General features: G+C 40.4%; 4 protein-coding genes across 5 annotated transcripts in view; 2 read left to right on the top strand and 2 right to left on the bottom strand.

Annotated features, from left to right (window-relative positions):
* Window positions 1-11: 11 nt before the first annotated feature.
* On the bottom strand, window positions 12-7,874 carry LOC102215639 (germ cell-specific gene 1-like protein). 2 transcript variants are annotated; one of them, XM_005731977.2, is made up of 7 exons: window positions 7,572-7,874; window positions 5,499-6,193; window positions 2,218-2,400; window positions 2,039-2,086; window positions 1,778-1,930; window positions 1,526-1,637; window positions 12-1,425 (listed from the first exon to the last, which is right to left on the bottom strand). In XM_005731977.2, exons 2-7 carry the CDS (start codon window positions 5,692-5,694, stop codon window positions 1,053-1,055), a joined length of 1,065 nt encoding a protein of 354 aa, XP_005732034.1. In that variant the 5' UTR covers window positions 5,695-6,193; window positions 7,572-7,874; the 3' UTR covers window positions 12-1,052. The 2 variants fall into 2 exon arrangements, with proteins under 2 accessions (XP_005732034.1, XP_005732035.1); XM_005731978.2 differs by having other exon boundaries at window positions 7,810-7,865.
* Window positions 7,875-8,178: 304 nt separating this feature from the next.
* atg12 (ATG12 autophagy related 12 homolog (S. cerevisiae)) lies at window positions 8,179-12,745 on the bottom strand. Its single transcript, XM_005731974.2, has 4 exons — window positions 12,637-12,745; window positions 10,399-10,535; window positions 10,230-10,292; window positions 8,179-8,375 (listed from the first exon to the last, which is right to left on the bottom strand). Exons 1-4 carry the CDS (start codon window positions 12,728-12,730, stop codon window positions 8,316-8,318), a joined length of 354 nt encoding a protein of 117 aa, XP_005732031.1. The 5' UTR covers window positions 12,731-12,745; the 3' UTR covers window positions 8,179-8,315.
* Window positions 12,746-12,866: 121 nt separating this feature from the next.
* isoc2 (isochorismatase domain containing 2) lies at window positions 12,867-15,883 on the top strand. The gene is made up of 7 exons (XM_005731975.1): window positions 12,867-12,933; window positions 13,119-13,232; window positions 13,596-13,720; window positions 13,810-14,022; window positions 14,614-14,684; window positions 14,806-14,923; window positions 15,747-15,883. Coding segments are annotated over exons 2-7 (594 nt in total). The 5' UTR covers window positions 12,867-12,933; window positions 13,119-13,231; the 3' UTR covers window positions 15,813-15,883.
* A 226-nt stretch (window positions 15,884-16,109) lies between these two features.
* The window catches only part of foxj2 (forkhead box J2), a 5,482-nt gene continuing 1,736 nt past the window's right edge, over window positions 16,110-19,855 (top strand). The window contains exons 1-8 of the mRNA XM_005731973.1: window positions 16,110-16,365; window positions 16,679-17,044; window positions 17,157-17,231; window positions 17,330-17,422; window positions 18,006-18,164; window positions 18,253-18,754; window positions 18,844-19,005; window positions 19,098-19,199. Of these exons, the coding sequence (XP_005732030.1) occupies window positions 16,721-17,044; window positions 17,157-17,231; window positions 17,330-17,422; window positions 18,006-18,164; window positions 18,253-18,754; window positions 18,844-19,005; window positions 19,098-19,199 (1,417 nt within the window). The 5' untranslated portion in view covers window positions 16,110-16,365; window positions 16,679-16,720. The remainder of the gene's footprint in view (window positions 16,366-16,678; window positions 17,045-17,156; window positions 17,232-17,329; window positions 17,423-18,005; window positions 18,165-18,252; window positions 18,755-18,843; window positions 19,006-19,097; window positions 19,200-19,855) is intronic.

Raw genomic sequence — 19,855 nt, 5'->3', positions numbered from 1 at the left:
CTCCTTTGACCTAGAAACATACTGCATATTAAAATGCTGGTAGTTGATAAAATTTTCACTTTAGGTTTTACTTTTTCAGTTGTATTAATCCCTGACAGTAAATCCAGGATTACCTCAAATGTATAACCTACAAAAATTAAAGGTAAATTTAACTACTTGTTTTTGACTTTTGTTTAAAAAAACAAAACAAAACTCAGTACTTATACAATTTTATCTCAAACATAGTATATGACAGGAACTAAATGCAGTTTTTTAGAGCGTTGTTTTCCTGAAACTGGTGTCTCGGTGTTGCAGATATTAGTGTGTGCAGGCAATTCTTTCCAACTTTCATCCTGACCCCCCCCACATGCTGCTCCCCTCTTGCTTCACTCTCCTCCCTCTATTCCTCCTCCCTTCCATCCAACTCGGGATTACTGGTTTACACATAATCTTCTGTTCAACATCAGAGAGCAGACTTTTCAAAATCTCTGTAATCTTTCCATCTCTATGGGTTTGTCTGTGCATCTCCAGAGAGGCTGTGCTTGTGGTAGCTTCTGCTATACATGAATTGCATTAAAAAATTTTGTCTCTCAAAAGTTTCTGACCAAAGAAGTTTAAAAAAGGAAACATGTTTATGAGCAGCATGTTTCTCTATAGAACGTGCTGTTCTTTCAGGAATACACGCATCGTCCTCTGAAACGAACTGATCGCTAAGATGATGCTTTTCAAGTTAATATATAAACAATAGAATAGAGGAAGCATTTCTTTCCATTTGCAAACAAAGTCATACATTTCTTTCCTACTATGAGGCACTGAGAAATACCCAGAAAAATGCAGGCTTGCATGTGAACGAGATACATACACAGATACATACGTTGTAGGCTTAGCGTTTTGATATGTGTGGATTTCTTTGGACCTTGAGCCCAATCAGTACATCCCATGTTCACAGAGAGTCAAAGTGGACGACGAGAAAGAAAGGATGTGTCTGCTTACATTGACCTTCTCCACCTTAGTTAAAGTGTCTTTCCTTTTCAGATTTTCAGCCCTTTCAGTTGATACGTGTTACTGATTCGCTAACAAGGTGAATCAACTCGGTCCATGGCTTCCCCCATCTCATCCATCTCTCTCTCACAGTCCTCACACCCCTCAGGGCCACAGCCTCCTACTAAAACCAAAGTTGGTACATCCCCATTTCCCACTCCGACTATGCTGCCATTTGGAGCCCACGCCACATCAATCATCCCATCTGGACATTGCAATAGGCCACTGACAGAGTAGAGCCCTCCCCCTGGGACCACCTCGTCATAGGATGGAGCGTGAGTGGTGGCTCTGGCTTCCTCTAAACGTAGTCTCTGTCTGCGGCGAAGCTCGATGATGGTCTTTGTGTATGAGTTGAGCGTGACGACAGCAGCTCCCATGCAGCAGCTGAAGGACACCCAGGCGAGACTAGGAGCAGGGAATTTAACATAGTTAGGAGATGAGAAATATCAAGCTTGTAGTGAAACATTAAGTCCCGACGAAAGCTTAAATCATATCTGGCACCTACGCAAATGACCAGCCGTAGTCCCAGGATTGAGGCCTCCAGTCCTTGGGGCCCACAATTACTGTCATCTGAAACACTGTGGTGAACATCATATGTGCCACCATCCCAAGAAGACCTACACAGGAGGTGAAACAGACAAACTTAATCCAACATAAACCGGAAAGATCAGAGGAACATGCAATAAAATAGATATATCTGAATATGCACAGGCGGGTTACAAAATAATGTAAAAGTGAGCATTAGACTGAGTCTGACCTGATAACACAGTGCAGATAGCTGCATAGGCATTGATTTTTAGTGAGTGCATCTCTTTATGGGAACACAAGACTTCCAGCCACATGAGTAAGAACCCCATTCCCAGCAGACCGATGTATGTAAACTCAGAAATAACTGACAGCCAGAGCACACCTGCAACATGTCAACAACAGTGTGAGCACACTGTCACAAGCTAACTTTTAATCAAATGGCAACATGGCAATATTAAGGCAGGAGACTGTTAAGCAGTTCACAGCTCACCTTGAGTTTCTCCTGGAGTTAAGTCTATAAAGCTGCGACACTTCTCCCCTGCCAACAAAACGTCATGATTTAAGGATAAAGTTTTGTAGTTGAAAGTGAAAAACATCAGCTTTGATTAACAATCCAAGTTGAAACCAAACGGCAACCAAAAAAATGAACTGCACAGGTGTGCCTCTTACCATCACTGTGTTTTTCACAGCTTTCCCAGAAGCCCGTGTGGAAGTATCTAAAAGCAAACTTGTCTTCGCCCGTCTCCCATATGTAGTGGACAGCGTTGGCCAGCTGCCTTTGTCTGATCTTAGCCAGCTCCTCTCTCCTGGCTGGAGATAGCGTGCGGTTGTATGGGTTCTGAGTGGGACTCTCTGAGAGGGTGACAGTGGAAAAAAGCAAATTTAAGGTTCGGTTCTGCACCTGCTCATTCTTAATGTGGTCAGAGTATAATCCAGCCTTCACTAGGGGTACGTTCTGTCTCCATGTAGTTTCTCACCATATGATGCAAACATTTAACAAATTCAGGAAATGTTGTTGGTGAGGCGTGAGTATTAACAGCGGATCCACTGACTGTCAAACACACAATGCAAGAAAAGGCAGTGAGAACATATAAATGACGAGGGAGTTAGACAGCAGAATAGCGGGTATCAAATTGAGGGGTAAGCATGTAAAAGTATGTGTCGTTAAAAAGAGAATGGTTAGGGGTAAACACATAAGTCCTGCAAGTCTGCTAATTATACCAGTGCCTCAAAATCAGCAAGCCTCTGTGTACATGCAGTCTTGTCAGTGTTCACTATGATGTGCCAAACAAGTCCTGAGGTTTAGAAGCATAAGGGAGAGTTAAATGGACGCACTGTACATAGTAAAAATGAAATATTTCTGTGTGAGTTCACAAAGCACGTGTAGTGTCAAAGATGATTGTTATATGCAATAAGAGCTGTCAACAACGAAACCTTTAGAAGTAACCTCACACCCCACAGATTAATACTAAGCCATAACTGAGTACACTGTGGAACAAAGGTATTGGGGGGAAAGGAGATTAAAAGTAAGGACAATTGCTTTCTAACAGTTCAGTGTCAGAAAGCCTCATCCACTTTATTGTGTAAGCCGATCCAGCACCGCAAACAATCTCAGTGTGCCTGAGGAGCAGATTTGAATTCTCTAGATACTGTTTAACTTAGGATAGAAGCATAGCCTCAAAAAGCACCTAGGCATGAAGGTTCAATCTTAAACTTTAAAAACGTGGTTTCACATAACAGTGTTACCTAAGACTCCACCTGTTGAGCTTTTTTTTTTCTTTCAGCAGAGCTTTCTTTTCAGCAAACTTCCCCCAGATGGAGTTTACTTCAGATGAAGCAGATGGAGTTTGCTTCAAGCAAAGCTGCCTCCATCTGCTTTACATGAAGCGTTCCTGAACACTGAGAACCAGAGAGAAGCTCCAGAAAAAATTACAATTATTTTGACAAATCTGTCTAATCAAATCAAATCTTATCTATTGTCTATAAATGATAGAAATCCCTAATTAAATCCTATTTTATTGTATTGCGTTGGCGATTATACGACCTACTGCAATAAAACGCAATGAAAGACAGCATGTTTGCTTTTGAAGGTGTATCATAAGGCTGTGGCTATGATTGGCTGTACCTTTCTACTTACAGTTAAGACTTTCAAATCATCCCAGGCTCTTCAAGTGGCTAAATGCCAAGATAATATCACAACTGTTTACACAAGAATGAATCCAAGAATTTTTGCTGTTACAAGCAAATTGTGACATGTCTGTGAACGTGATGCAGCAGACTCTGGATTAGTCACCAGTATATTTTCCCAACTTCTGTGCAGCACAGAAGTCGACTCCGATTTGATTGTTTGCTTTTTCTTTTAGTCCAAGTCAAAACCTGATGTTCTTAAATACTCCTGAACACTACTATGAAGCATAAGCATTTCCACATAGTTCCACATTTCATGGAATGTCTAAAGGTCAAAGGACGATGCACTTTGACACTGAATTTCTGCTGACGCCCTAAAGATTTAGTGATGCTATTTCAAAACTATACTATAAAATATGATGACTCACAGATCATAAAAGCATAAGTCTTAATAAACAGGTACACGATAAAAGGTTAAAGGTTACCAAAAAGCAATCCAAACATACAATGCAATGAAAAAAATATTTGTCCCGTACTGATTTCTTTTTTCTTTTCTTTTTTTTGCATTTTGGTCACACTTACATGTTTCATCGAACAAATAATAACATTAGACTAAGATAACCTGAGCAAATAAAAAAAAAGATACAGTTTTTAATTGATGATTTAATTTATTAAAGGGAAAAAGTTATCCAAACCTACCTGCCCTTATGTGGAAAAAGTAATTGTGCCCTAAATCAAATAACTAGTTGTGTAACCCTTGGCAACGAAAACTGCAATCATCATTTGCCACGATTGAATTTTGAACTTTGACTAGGCCACTTCAAAACTTTTATTTTGTTTTGGGGTTTTTGGAGCCATTACTGATATGTTTTATTGTCCTGCTGCATAAGCAAAAATTCAAACTGATGGCCGGACATTCTCCTTTAGGACTTTCTAATAAAGAGCAGAATTTATTGTCCCATCAGTTACACCAAACCGTCCAGGTCCTGAAGCAGCAAAGCAATCCCAGACCATCACACTACCACCACCACGTCTGACTGTTGGTGTGATGTTCTATTTATGAAATGCTGTGTTAGTTTTACTCCACATGTAACAGGATTCAAACCTTCAAAAAAGTCCCAGCATTGTCTCATTAGTTCACATCATATTATCCCTAAGGTCTCGGGGCTCATCTAAAGTTTTTCTATGCCGAATGAGAGATGAGCCCTTGTGTTTTTTTGGTCAGCAGGAGGTTTTCTCCGTGGAACTTGGAACTAACACTGACCTTAACTGAGAGACGTGAGGCCTGCAGTTCTTTAGATGTCGTTCTAGGTTCTTTTGTGACCTCTACAATGAGTCGCTGATGTGCTCTTGGAGTAATTTTAGTAAGCTGGCCACTCCTGGGAAGTTTCACCACTGTTCCAAGTGTTCTCCATTTGTGGATAATGATCTCACTGTAGTTCACCGGCACTCCAAAGCCTTAGAAATTGCTTTGTAACCCTTTCTAGACTGATAGATGTCAATGTGTTGGCTTTTGAGATCTTTTAGCCTTCTTCACTTTATTGACAGGAGCTATTTAAATGATCTCTTGATTCAGGTTTTGATAGCTTTTAACAAGTGAAATTAGCATCTGAAAACGGCATTGTGTTTACTCTGGTTATCTTTGTATAATATATTAAAGTTTGTCTGATCTGAGATATTTAAGTTTAACAAATATCCAAACAACTAAGAAATCGGGAAGGGAGTAAACTCTTTTTGACGATGACACTGTAAGTGTATGTACAATACATTAACAGTAAATAAAAACAAATACAGAACTCCTTTGGATATGTTGAGTTTCCTACCTGTGGTGTAAGGCTCACTGTTGTTTTGACCACAGTTCTTCATTTTGACAGGCGACAGGCAGAGGGGCTTGACCACCTTGTGAGTGCCCTCACACCAGTAGGAGGTGCAGAGAGCCAGGATAGAGAGGGCCAGAGCCAAAGAGGTCAAGGTGAGGGAGAGCAGGGAGCGAGAGCGACGGGACATGCGTTCCAGCATGGCCACGCGGGAGAAGATGGAGGTACGGGTGGGGTCAGATATAGAGAGAGGAAGGTCAAAGTAAGACAAACAGGGGACAGAACGGGACAAGGCACACGCGAATAGCAGGACAGAAGGTATGAAAACAGCCACAGATGGAGCTGAGAGGGTGGGACAGATGCTTTGTGGGGGTTTTAAGAGGTTATGGGCGGCCAGGTTTAAAAAGAAAACAAATAAAAACGTGATGTAACAGTAAAGAAAGAAGATAAGAAAACAGATGGGGAACGATATTGTAAAGTCAGTGGGATTAATAGAAAGGAAGATAAAGAAAGAGAGAGAGCAGGGAGCACGACAAGATGCTCTGATTTTGATACACGTGGGAAAGAGGGACAGAAGGAACAAAAAAATGAACAAGAGGAGATTTAGGTGGATGATTTGGGCACAGTGGGAGAGAACCGAGGGATTCCAGGATATTACTCTTTGTTGGCCTGACTTCTTCAGTATGAGGAGCGATTGATTCCTGCGGGAACAGATACAGACATGCGTCCTCTGAAATCAACACTCGAAGCCCTTTTTTCCTGTATTAGATCAATTCAACTGTATCAAAAAAGCATCTACAAATACTAGAATTTATTAATAAAACTTGTATGTCTAAAGAGGACATCAAAATAGATTCCTGAACTTATTATTTTGCAAAAAAAGTTAAATGAAATTGAGAGCAAGTGAGCATAAAAAAGAAAACAGAGGGTAAAAGGAAATTGCCCATATAATGAAATCTAGCTTTACACTGTCAATCACTGCCTGAAGTCACATAAGTCCTCCAGCTGTTTAAAGGGGGGTTGTGAAAGGCTGAGTAATGTGTACTTTCCTGTGACCCCGGCTAACATCTCTGTGCTTCCTGATTAACGCACTCAAGCCCGAGCCTGCCGCTCATTATAAACTGTGGGCCTTAAGTGGAAGGCACGATGCAGGGGAGCAAAACACTAGATTACTTTTTTGATGAAATTATAGATAAGCCAGAGATCTAAATGAAATTTTACACGTAATCCCTGGAAATCTGCTTTAATCTGTTTTTGTTAGGTGTGTTTTAGTGTGAAGTACACTTTGACCATGTCTGCTGCCAATCTTTCTCTCATGCAATGTCCCCCTGTCAGCTCACAGCCCCTGAAACATAACACAGATTAAATCAGGTGAATGTAGCACATCACTCATCCCTTAGCATGGTTTCTGTCATCTGTACTGCTGGAAATAAAACTCCATCAGTATGATAATACGCTTAATGACCATTGGAGTGTTACTGAGGCAGTTAAAGCCAATGCTCAGCAGAGATAAGGCTTTCCTAAATACTTGCATTGCGTTTATTCTCAGATGTACATTATGTCCTTTCAGAACTGCACATCTTTTAAGCACTGTTTGTTTAGATTACCGCTCAGTGCGTCACACCATCACAGAGATGCCAGTTTAATTCATTCAGCAGTGAAACAATTACCCCACAAAGCACCTTGATAATCTGTGTGAAAGTCTACCTCTGCATATTACTGATGGTTTAACAGCAGCCAGTGACCAAGTATTGATATTTATAAGATTATGTTTGAAATGGTTACTCTTAGCATGAACCTTACCATGTCGACTGTTGCTAAGACAATAAATATTTTCAGCCTTTACACGTCAGTAACTAGCTGATACATCATTTTCCAGCTTGCTCAATTTTTGCAGACGTCCATCCAAAATAACTCGTTCAGTTTTCGTTCACAAATGACAGATTTAATTGAACACTCAGTGTAATAACGTTTTTTTGCTATGTGTAAATATTAAAGAAATTATGTTTTTGCGATTGCTGATGAAGAATCCACAAATGACTTCAGAACAAATTATTTTTAAATAAGTAAAATACCTACCAGACTTTGTTCTCGCCCTCTGTAGTCTTTCATGTCCATCATAAAACACATTTCACTGCCTTGCAGTGAACTTACATTGTGGTTTGTCTCTGCCTTCTTCATAAGCCCTTAATCAAAAAGCTCGTTCATAACTTTAGTTCAGCTGCTCCATCTTGAATACCCTCTCTGTTGCTACTCTCTTCCTCTTTTCTCTGTGCATCAGCTTTCCTCCTCCAGTGTGAGCATCAGTGGCCCTTACCTCTCCGGCTGCAAGCCCCGTGTAATCCTCCTCCGATGGAGATGCGAACCAATGGAGTGACTGCATGTCTGTCTCCAAGCCACTCTACTCCCTTTACTGTCTTTCTTGGTAATTTATGACACAAACCCACCCTGAATCATGTAATCCCTCTAAGTCCATCTGTTACTATAGTGCCCCCTCTCTTCCCGTGTCTGTCCCTTTTCAGCGGTGGCCTTCACTAACCCTCCCTAAACTTTAATCAGCAGTTTAAGTTCCACTGCATTACAGCTCTATTTTATTATTTTTATTAACATTATAGTACCTTATGTACATTTCCCCAGATTAGCAACAGAACAAAAAACAAGAACAGTGTCAAGACTTTTATGATATACACAATAATTTATTTACAGTGTATTTACAAAAAAACCTGTAAGACAGCAAACAGCAAAGGGGAAAGACAACACTATGTTGTCGTGTTTTGAAGTTAAGGATGGGGATAGGAGGGAAAATGTAGTTGTAGAAAGCAGCTAACCCCAGGCTTGAGATTTACAATAATGTAGAATCAGCTTGCCATCACTTCCAAAACACTGAAAGACAAAAAGACGGGAATACAAACGTTGAAGTTAAACTGTCAAACACAGGAGTGAGCTGTCAACAAAGTCTAAAATCAGTGTTAACTGCTGTTGTGACATCAGAAAGGACCTTTTAACTAGATATTGATCTAGCAGTGAGAGCAGAGAGGTGATCAGCCAACCACTGATCTAGACTTTGACGTTTTTACTGTTACTTGTTAAGACATTTACCAGTGCTCAAGGATTTAAGATTATGTCACAGAAGGCTTGTCTCTTATTGCACCCTCTGCTGGTAGAAGCTCTGCATGACCTGTCCAGTCACACAGGCTGAACCTGCAGAAACAGTTAGGTCTAGAAGTTTCATACGTTTTTGGACATTGACCGTTTTCTCCCCTCTGTTAATTTTGCATCTATACTCCACCACAGTGGATTTTAAATCAAGAAAACAAGATGTGATTGAAGTGCAGATGTCCAGCATTAGTTTAAGGGGTTCAACAGAAGTTTTCATTAACTGCCTAGGAACCACAATGATTTTTATACAAAGACTTCCAGAGTAGTCACCAGGTGAAGCAGGTTCCCTTGTTATTTAACAACAAATTAAGTAGATAAAAGATCTGGAGTTATTTCCAAGTGTTGAACATGCATTTGGCAGCTTTAACTGGAACTCTCGATAAGATGTCCAAACAGTAGTTTCATGCAAGTAAAGGAACCTTCATTAGGCTGGAAAAACAAAGTAATGCCATCAGAGAGACAGCAAAAATTTTTAGGAGTGGTTAAGTTAACAATCTGGCTCATTCTTAAAAAGGGAGGAATCTGGTCAGGCAACACCAAATGGCCTGAAAAAACACAGACAACAACTCAAGTGGATAAAGCAGTAGCATTGTTCAGGTCCACAAGCAAGAGACCGTTTCATGAATAGAAATATAGAGGCTTTACAATAACATGTAAACCCCTCAAGAACAAGAAGGTCTGATTACATTCATTTGTATCAGAACAATGGGAAGAGAAAAGTATGGAGAAGGAAAGAACAGCTCACGAAGCATATGACATTATCTGGTGGAGGAAATGCCAGTGGAAGCTGGGCACTGGTGTTTACTGATGATGTCACTGCTGGTAGAAGAAGCAGGACAAATTGTGAAGTGTGCAGGGTTGCCCTCTCTGCTCAGAGTCAGCTAAATGCTTCAAAACTGTGCAGACAGCACTTCACAGTCCAAATGGATAATGACCCAAAACGTACTGCAAAAGCGACTCAAGAGTTTCTCACGGCCAAGAAATTAGATATACTTCAATAGCCATGTCAGTGGCCTCATGTCAACCTGATAGAGCAGATTTTCAGTTATTGGTTGTGGAGAGAACCACAATGAAGCAGCAACTGGCTGCAGTAAAGGTCAAAACGCTTAAGAGAGGAAACGCAGCATTTAGTGAGGTCTCTGGGTTCTAGAGCTCAGGCAGTCTCTGACTACAAAGGATTTTCTTTCAATTACTAAAAACAATACTTATATTTAAAATGATGTTCATTTGTCCAATTAATTTTGCGCCTCTGAAAATGGATTCTGTATTAAAAAAAAACAACAAAAAGAAAAAAACTCTTGAGTTAAAGCTGAAAGTCTGCACTTTAGTCACATTTTGATGGTTTGAGTTAAAAATTAATTGAGCTGATGTACAGAGGCAAAAAAAAGTGTCCAAAGAAGTTTGGACCCAGTTAAATACTTGCCTAACACTAGTGCTACTGATGTAATATTTCAGTGAAGACCAACTCGGTCTGTAACTCCAGACTGTGCGCTATTAAATTAATAAAACAACAGGGAACATAATGTTGTTGATAAACTGTATGTCTGTGTGTGCTGCCCCATTTAAAACTACACTCACATCAAAGAGGACCCCTACTTCTTGATCCGGTGAGGGGGCAAAAGACTGGTTAACATAGATGAACTGAGAAAAGAAAAAAAAGATTTAGTTTTCATAATTGGTTTTTAAATCATGTCCATTATAAGACTTCAGAAATTAACAAGCTGGTAGAAAAAAATGTTATGCTTACTAGTTGTTCATTGGCATCAAGCTTGAGGAAGCGAGATATGAATTGTGAAAGAGACTGTACTGTTCTCCCCCTGTCCACTGCCCACTTCTTTGTTTTCATTATAGGAGTGTCTCCCACTGCCTTCAACAGCACATCGACTATAAAAATGAAGAAAACAAAACTGAAAGTTATTCAACATTGTTGCAACGCCGACTGGCACAGGCAAATCTCAACTTGAATTTACAGTGGAATTTCTGGGAAGGTGCAGTCACTGATGCATAGACACTACATTATACCATGGTGGAAAAACAAAAACACTGTAAAGGCAAACCCTCATCCCAAGTAAACATCTACCTATGCAACTAAGCCAGTGCTGCACAGAGTTCAAAAATGTTACTTTATTATTTTCCCCCAATAGTGTTTTGGTGAAATATCAAACACTCCCCTGTGGAAATTTTAATTTCATATTGCTCTAGGTGTTGTTGTTTTTTGTGATGCGTTTAATGTGGAATGTGCATAATAACCGCCTTTAACTTCTTGTCTTCGTGTGCTTTCACATCAGCTTTTCTGAAGGGCAGAACCCCCCCCTCCAAAAAAAACCCCAAACAGTGCCTAAGCTTAAACATAACCTCTAATAGTAATATAAACAACATTCAACACCCAGATCTAATTCAATTACTAAAATCTAGTTATAAGTTACTATGACCTCATTGTTTCATTAAATTTTAGGCAGGGTATTGCAAAATTGAAATTAAATGTCTGGCTACATACAGACTAAGCTGTCTCTTTACCTCATTTTAATTTTAATTTCTGTTGTGGTATTTGTGCAAATTAGTCCTGCAAAACTACGCAGGTTAAATGAGTTATTATCTTTACTTTTCTTATTTTCTTTACTCTTGAATGTTTCCAGTGCAGTAGGTCTCAAAAATGAAAAATATGCATATATTTAACGTTATTTCCGTAGTTATAATTGATATAACATCTGCAAACTCCTATTTTTGTTCATTAGACTGTCTACTCATATTTCTGGTAAATCCAGCAGGAAGGTTGAAGGAAAGTAGCGTTTTCTTCCCTTTTGTGACTAAGAAGTTCATGTTAAAAAGTATTATAGTCATTTTATTTTGCATTAGCTATATATCATTCAAAAATAGTTGCTGTTTGTCTCTTATTACCTATTATTATTACTTTCATTAGTATGTTCTTAGTATGGAACTTTGAACTGCTTGAATTGTTTTTTGTAGAACAAGGAAATATTCAGATCTTTTTAGATCAGTCCCAAACTACAGATATTGACTCACTTTTATGGCAAGAGAGGCCAGTGAAAACATCTGGCTTATGTTTTATAGTTTTTCGATGTTCAAACATCGCCTAAGTGAGTATCCTGGGAGTGGATTGATGGACAATTTATTAAAACAAATATATCTTTAAAAGTATTTGATTTATGAAGCTAATATTTTAACAGCAGTGGTTTGTATATATATGAAAACTTTGGAGCTTAACATTTTTAGGCAAATGGAGACAGTTGAGCAGCAAATGTAAAAAAAAATTGTGAATTGAGATGGAATGTTCTATTTTTAGTGGTATGTTCAAAGTAATCGCACATCGGGAGCTAACAGAAAAAGTTATGTTTTTAGAGGTCTTATTATAAAGTGATATCAATCTTCCAAAGCCTTTTAATTTCCCCTTTGTGTAGATCAGAAGATCAGTAGTAACTGTTGTTATTCCTTTTGCAGTCCAGGATTTGACTCTATAAACTATTTTATTAGGTTTAAACTCACAGTCGTAGGCACACCATGCAAGTTTTATATATTCTAGTTTATGTTCTCTTCTTAACATATCCCAGATTTTCAGCTCCATGGATTTTGTGACATTTTAAGAGTTTTGAGCCAAGTGTAGCTCCTTAAGATCCTTGTTGCATTTGCACGCAGAATATGTTGCTATTGAGACGACTGGTTAGTATATTTGATCAAATATGGCAAAACAGAGACTTTCTGTGAACTATGTAACATATAAGAATACAAAATACATGTAATGTTTATTAGCATTAGCTTCAGCTGTTCCCCAAACCGGCAGTACCACTTGCTAGAAAACGACGCACTTATTGGCTGAAGATAGAACATGCTTCCACCCTAGTGGCCGACTTTCACTGTCAATCATATTGTACGTCACACATCCGGATGTGTTTTCTTTAGCATTAGCAACAGTCATCAGAAACACAATTGTTTTCCCGTAACTGAGAAGTTATTTCCGCTCTCTTACTTTTCTTCTTCTCGTCATTTGTCGTCGAGTCGTCTGACGGCGGCTGTGTTTCTTCTTTCTGCGTCTCTGTTGGGGACTCTGCAGTGTCAGACATCTTTGGTTCACCACTCCGGGTTACTTTATGGTTTCCAACCACTTCAACGTTTGCTCAGCAGCGGCGGCTATTGGCGCAAAAGAAGCGTCAATCTCTACAGCTCGCAATACTATTGGTCAATAATCGCTCCCAGGAAGGCAGCGCCTGTCAAAGAAAGGCTGAAGCCGAAGTTGAACTCCGTGGTCTTCTTAGCTTCGTGCTAGGTTAGTTTTTATTTTTTACATCCGACTATAGATGCTAATATATTAACTCTTTAATAACAAATATACTTGTTTATTTATTATTAGTTAATATGATTACATATACGCAATTTTGTCTGCAATATTAAATTCGGTCGTTCTTTTTTCTATTACAAGTAAGACATAAATATTTTATTTGGTTTACACAGGCGACGTCACATGGGAAATAATACTTTAACCTGACAGTTAAAGTTTCTGCAGTCCCCCTTCCGCCTGTTACCCACTACTCTCTACCTCACCTCTGGACTATTAAAGCAACAAGAGTAAGTGACATTTCTTATGCTTTAATTCGCTAAAACGAGCCATGATCTTAGCAAATTCCTTTGAGTCTAGCTGTTTTTGAGTTGTCACTGGTGCCTTTGTTATCAAAACAGTGCAATATCAAAGAAGGAAATAATGTCCTACAAGGAAGAAAACGCACCATTTTAGACTCATGCTGACAGGTTAGCTAGAGTCTACGATTGTCCAAATAATGGTTAAAGACTGCAACAAGCAGCTGTGCTACAGTTGTAAGCTATAAAACTTATAAAGTTTCACCTTTATAAATTTTACTTCAAATCTCTCTGATGATAGTACAAGATGGTATTAAATCTACCTGAATGCCTTCTGTGACCTTGCTCTTGTAGTGGCAAACATTGGCAGGCTCTCCACCAAGGATGCAGTGCTTTTCCTGTGCGATATGCAGGAGAAGTTCAGACCCAACATCTTCCAGTTCACCAACATTGTCAGCAATGCAGCCAGACTGCTCCAGGTTGGTTCTCCTCATCAGCACAGTTGTCGAGGATGAATAATTTGGAGAGTCTGAATCAGATTTGCCAGGTTTCTCCTCTTCTCTGACAGGCCAGTCGTATCCTGGGCATCCCCCCCATTTTGACAGAGCAATATCCTAAAGGTCTTGGGCCCACAGTACCAGAGCTGGGAGCTGAGGACCTAAAGGCCCATGCTAAAACTTCATTCACCATGATGATAGAGGAGGTGCAGAAGGAGCTGGAGGCCCTGGGGAACCCCAAACAAGTCATACTGTGTGGAATAGAGGCTCACGCCTGTATCGCTGTAAGACACAAATGGGATTCAGCATCTGCGCCGTTAAAACGAGACAAAATCTTTCCATTGACTTCATATTTTTCAAATGTATATTTTATATGCAAAGCATAGTTGTAGTTATCAGGAGACAATTATATGGAGACGTTAGTCTTCAACTGGATTCTCTAACATGCACAAACAATGCATGTCACATCAGTATGTGTCTTATCAGTTGTTCCACAAAAGAAGCAACAAGCAGTTTATCTGTGACCCGCAGATATGACATAAATAATTTAAGGTGCACTTGGATGCATGCATTAACTGTATATTGTATCTTCATAATGTGGGCTAAGGTTCAAGGTTCAAGGTTCTTTATTTGTCACATGCATAGTTATACAAGTATAACACACAGTGAAATGTAGCCTGACACGCTCCTCGACATGTAAGGGCTAAGTGTTAAGTTTTAATCACAAAAACAGAGTGGTGGAGGTAATGTTAGGTGATTATTAATTTATTACACTGTCATTAAGTAACATAAATATGTAATTTTGTAACTGTGTTTGACTGAGTTTGCAGTTTTAGTTGACAAATAGAAAACTTTCCTCCTTGTCTTTTGCTCAGTGCACAGCTTTTGATCTGCTCGAGAAGGGGATAGAGGTTCATATTGTAGCTGACGCCGTGTCATCCAGAAGGTATCGGTGTATTTGAACAGTATTTTTTCATTGCAGTAAGAGATGTCACACACACGGAATGAGTGTGCCTTGGGGAAGTTACATGTGCACTTTACTATAACGTTTTCACTTCCCTCCTCAGCCAAACGGATCGTTTGTTTGCTCTGTCACGACTGAAACAGAGCGGAGCATACCTCACCACCACAGAGGCTGTTCTGCTGCAGCTGGTTCAAGATGCCAAACACCCCAACTTCAAGGAGGTACCTGCTACAGATGCTTCCTGTCGCCCTCCTGACTCAGTATTGTTTAGCTTAGTTTATTCAGTCAACACATATTAGATTCCATAAACAGTTGGTGGTCAATGTACAAAACAGACACTGAACAGGCTTAACCCCCTAAAGAAAACCAAACAAAAAACAAATGAGCAAAATACACATTTCTGTGTTTATATCATCATTATTAAAGTAATTACACAATAACTACAATAGTAACACAAATTCCTTTAATGTTTTTTTTTTTATCCTTTTCTTTGGTGAGAAAAAAGAAATACACTTCAATATGTTGCCAGTAAACCTAATTAGTTGCAAAATGTTCCTCCAGCTGTTTTAATTCCAACCCTTTGTTTTCCCTCATCCCAGCTTTTTGGAGACAGTTTGCTATCATCAAATTCAAAATTACTTTATTCTTTTCTTGCAGTGATGCAGCATGTCAGTTTAAATGTTTGATGATGTCTATGCTCAGACATGCATAAGATAATGTTTTGGCATTCAGGGGCTGAATAAAAAAAAATAAAAAAAAGAGGGAAAATTCAAACAGAGCTAAACATTAAAGTCACACAAAACAGACAAAAACACAAACAAAAACCAGGTGAAACAAAAATGGCCCATGCACGCTCTCCCCCACTCTCTCACACACACAAACACACACACAATAAGCTGTTGTGAGTGGTAATAATTTGCGACTTATCCCTACTGACCTTTTGTTGTAAAGGGTGCAGCAATCAGACACCTGTTTTTGCGCGTGTGAACATGCCAAAATTTATGCGATTACATGACTAACCCACGTCGTAAACTGTGTTGACAGATTCAGAAGCTTCTGGCGCATCCGTCTCCTGACACCGGCCTCCTTGCTTTCTTCAGCGCTCTGTAAAGAGACCCATGTCCTACCATTGTGTCCCACTGTAAAGAGCTGTACCAATAAAGCGATGTTGCTACTTTAAATCTGCTCTGTGTGTGTTTGTGTATATGAATCAGACCCTTGTACCTTGCATAACAGCTTGGACTTGTCTTAATGGAAAATTCAGGTGCATTATCTGTAACCAGAACCTGACAGGCAGAGAAGAGGCTGGTGAAAGAGTAAAGAGGTGGAACCAGCTCCCAGAGGCGGTGCATAGAGTGATATCACGCAGGAGGAGGAGTGAGTGACGTCATTCTGGTAAACCAGAAAGGGAGGGGAAGCAAAGAGAGGGAGGGAGAGCGAAAAAGGAAGCTGTCGGATAAGTTTTTTGTGTGTATATTTCTCCAAAGTTACACAAACTTTCACTAGCCGAAGGTATGACTGCAGCCCTGTGGGGACCGACATGCTGAGGACAGAGACCTGAAGGAGAGGACGTACAGCAGTTTGTTAGCAGCTGTGCACAGCTGATGACAACATAAGCCATTAACACTTCTGAAGGCCTTGGGCCTCGAGTGACCATACAGAGGTAAGTAAGTCATTCTTCCTTCTCAGAAAACAACACAAGTAGTTGGAATTGGCACACATATGCACCTATAGTCATGCTATGGCTTTGCTGGTGAGTGGAAAGTTTCCCGAGCAGCACAAAGTGTCTTCTGTCTGAACTTACTGGTGTGTAATAGACGCTAGTTGGGAAGTACAGGAACAGGACTGCTGACACAGTTACAGGCAGAGGGAAATCCTCTGTGGGAGTGCTCAGTGTTTTGACTGCCTACTATATTCAGAGTAAGCAAAATGTAAAAAGACTTGTTGATCCAGTACTTTCTCTTCTGATCCTTCAGAGCCTGGACTGAGAAAAAAACAAAACAAACTAAAACTGAAAAATGTCCTCTGACTTGGACTCCAGTCTTACCAGTATTGACTGGTTGCCCCAGCTGGGAATCAGCAGCCTGCGCTCTGGGAAAGAGAGAGGAGGAGGAGCGGAGAAGGAGAAGAAAAAAGACAGAGGGAGGGAGAAAGGAGACTTTCTACCCTCAGTGCCGGACCCCTCCCCTTCTAACTGTAAAGGGAAACCCCCTCACAGCTATGCTACTCTAATCGCCATGGCAATAGCCGCTGCACCTGAGAGGAAACTGAGTTTAAATGACATTTACACCTGGATCAGTGACACTTTCCCCTACTACAGCCGGGCGGGCCGCGGATGGAAAGTAAGCTACAACATATTATCAGTGTGGGCGAGCAGTAATAATATGTCACTAAAGTGTAGTCAGTGTAACATCTGCTTTACTGGACATTCCTGACACATGTCATTCCCAACAGAATTCCATTCGACACAATCTGTCCCTTAATAAATGCTTCAGGAAAGTTCCTCGACCGCAGAACGACCCTGGCAAGGTGAGTTACTTCTACCTACTGTTGGAGTTTTCATCATTTGAGATTGATGACTGTTTAAAAAAAGAGCATGAGTTCACAAACCTGTGGTGTCTTTCCAGGGTTCCTATTGGACAATGGATGGACCTTCAGACGGACATCAAGTGAGGGCACCTAAACGTTCCTATCCTGAAGAGGACGAGGAGAGAGAGGATGTATGTTTTTGGTTTTCGGGGTGTTTTTTTGTGACAAACCTTTATTCTCCACCTGTCAAATACATAGAGGTTTAATGAGACCACATAAAGTGCAAACACAGATGTAAATTATAGCCCATTAACGCTTAAAACTCTTAACCAAACCTCAAGCATGTGGCAGATTATTAAAACCGCCACATTTTTCTAATTATGCCATTATTTGCAATGTGTGAGAACATTAAGATGGACTAAGATATCAGTTTTGGTATGGCTACGTCCTATGAAAAGAAGTGTACCAATGTGCTTCCCCGGGTCTTTAAAAGTTCAGCTTCCGGGCCCCTCCCCAGTGGAGCCAACTCCCAGTTTGGATTTAGGAGACAAACAGCATCTCTAGTTTTAAGATTAGACTGAGCAAACTTTCTTTTTTGATAAAAGCTGAGAGCTAAAAGGGAGTTGTTTTTTTTTTTTTTTTGAAATGAGGTAATTTCTGTCTGTAGTGGAGGTGCTCAGTCTTATTTAACATTTAATGTATATATTAGCCTGCAGGATATTGACAACTTTTTTTGTTGTTGCTGTTGAAAGTATTTATGCTGTGCTGTTACAGGTTCCTCAACTGCAGGAACTAAAAGCAGAGACGGGGCTCTCTCCTCGTCAGCCTCAATCAGCTTCACACACAGACCAACAGCTCTTTAACTCAGAGTCACTTGGAGGCATCCAGCAGCAGTCACCACAGTCTGCCTCCCTCTCTCCTCCCCCATGCAAAGTACAGTCACTTTCTCACTCCTTTTATAAGGTTTACTTTAATTAAACAACACCTTGCTCTTCATAACACCTTATTCTTATCTTTACAGCAACCATCTCCCTACATGCCCACCTCTGTCTCCAGTCTCCCTGTCCCTCATCCATCCGTCTCGCCATCAGCGGTGCTCCCACCTGCAGCCCCTATGTCATCCATCACTTCTTTCCCACCTTCTCACCCACCTGGCCCCACTTTCTCCATCCCCCCTGCTTCTGCTACACCTCTGGCTCCTGCCAACATGTCTACAGCGTCTCCAGCTGCTCCCTCCTTCTCTGACGCTGCGCTGTCTTTTCCTGTGACTTCAGACCCCGTGTCTGTTCCCGCTTTCTCCTGCGCGCCTGATCCGACAGCTGTTCCCATTTGCATCGTTTCGGGACCCAATCACTCATCCGAACTGACTGTCCCATCATCAGCCGTCGCCCCTCCCCTCGTTTCAGTAAACCCCCCTACTGATCCCTTGCTGCGTTTCACCTTTGACGAGCTCAACTTACCTGATCTGTATGCGTCTTTCAAGTCTCTGTTCAGGACAGTGCGCGAGAGGGGAGGCTCGCAGTGTAAGTGGCATGTGTGTATCTGTGTTTTGACTCTGTACAGTTTAGATTCTGCATAGATGGATTGAAGGAATTGCCTCTTTTCTTTCCAGCGGATATAGTTCCCCTGGTGATCCCAAATAATGACATTACCCCACTTCACACTCCAACTCTGCTACCCATGTCCCCCCATCCTGCAACCGCACAAATTGCACCACCTGCATTGGCTGCACCAGCTGCACATCCTGCCGACACTGAGCGCATTTCACAATTAAGTAAGTCTCATGCGACTTTCTCAAACCAGAAATGCATAAACTGTATAAAAGTTCAATGCTTCTAAAGTTGCCTTCTTGCCTTCCACTTGTAGCGGTGCCAGCTGACTGGTTCAGTAACCCAGATTCTCTGAAGGAGAGTTTCCGCATTGCCAGCAACTTAGACTGGGCAAACATAGACCTCACTGGTCACCCAGGTCTGTTTTGTTCTTGTTTAAATGGGCACATTAATCAATCATCAGGGTTCATAGATCTGTGGAGTTTAGAGTCGTGAGGACATGGGTAAAAATGTTTAATCAGCCAGTTAATAGAGTGATTGGAATTCAGTCATTTTGATCATTAATTCATCATTTAATTTAATTATTATTATTATTATTATTATTTATTTATTCTTTTCTGGTTTCACCTTTATCTTTGTCACATGTAACACTGAAGTATTTAGTTTTGTATTTTGGAGTGATGGCTACATAAAGCGAGGAGTTAGAAGATTTCACAGCAGGCCTGTAAAAAGGAGATTAGGCAATTTTTCAGAAATGATCAGCTGATTAGTAAAAGTAATTATTGTCCTAGATTACAGTCCTCTTTCACTGCGACCATTTACATGAAATAGTGGTTAAACACAGACATGTTTCAGTGCTACGTACATTGGCGGGAAAACAAAAGATTGCAAAGAGTCCTCTGAAAAACCATGCACACATTTACAACTTCCATAGGATAAATATCATCCCTACACTTTTAATCAAATACACTTGATTAACTGATCCTAATCAAACATTTTGGAATTTTGTTTGTCTGAATCATTCAGTCAATCTCACAAACTTCCAAGAAGTGGATGTCCCAGCAAATCCCCCCC

The sequence above is a fragment of the Pundamilia nyererei genome, unplaced genomic scaffold, assembly GCF_000239375.1.
Source record: "Pundamilia nyererei isolate P.nyererei 1_Seehausen unplaced genomic scaffold, PunNye1.0 scaffold00045, whole genome shotgun sequence".
NCBI lineage: Eukaryota > Metazoa > Chordata > Actinopteri > Cichliformes > Cichlidae > Pundamilia > Pundamilia nyererei.
The sequence above is the reverse complement of the archived record's forward strand: the minus strand, read 5'-3'. Positions and strand labels throughout refer to the sequence as shown.

Excerpts from the sequence above, each read along its gene's own strand:
- LOC102215639 (XM_005731977.2), bottom strand. The coding sequence starts at position 5,694 with ATGCTGGAACGCATGTCCCGTCGCTCTCGCTCCCTGCTCTCCCTCACC. Across the intron at positions 1,638-1,777 it reads TATCTGCACTGTGTTATCAG|GTCTTCTTGGGATGGTGGCA; the intron begins GTCAGACTCAGT and ends CCTCCTGTGTAG. Across the intron at positions 1,426-1,525 it reads GACTACGGCTGGTCATTTGC|TCTCGCCTGGGTGTCCTTCA; the intron begins GTAGGTGCCAGA and ends CCCTGCTCCTAG.
- isoc2 (XM_005731975.1), top strand. Across the intron at positions 14,023-14,613 it reads AGGCTCACGCCTGTATCGCT|TGCACAGCTTTTGATCTGCT; the intron begins GTAAGACACAAA and ends TCTTTTGCTCAG. Across the intron at positions 14,924-15,746 it reads AACACCCCAACTTCAAGGAG|ATTCAGAAGCTTCTGGCGCA; the intron begins GTACCTGCTACA and ends CTGTGTTGACAG.
- atg12 (XM_005731974.2), bottom strand. The coding sequence starts at position 12,730 with ATGTCTGACACTGCAGAGTCCCCAACAGAGACGCAGAAAGAAGAAACA. Across the intron at positions 10,536-12,636 it reads AAATGACGAGAAGAAGAAAA|TCGATGTGCTGTTGAAGGCA; the intron begins GTAAGAGAGCGG and ends TCATTTTTATAG. Across the intron at positions 8,376-10,229 it reads AAGTAGGGGTCCTCTTTGAT|TGTTTTGGAAGTGATGGCAA; the intron begins GTGAGTGTAGTT and ends TTTGTCTTTCAG.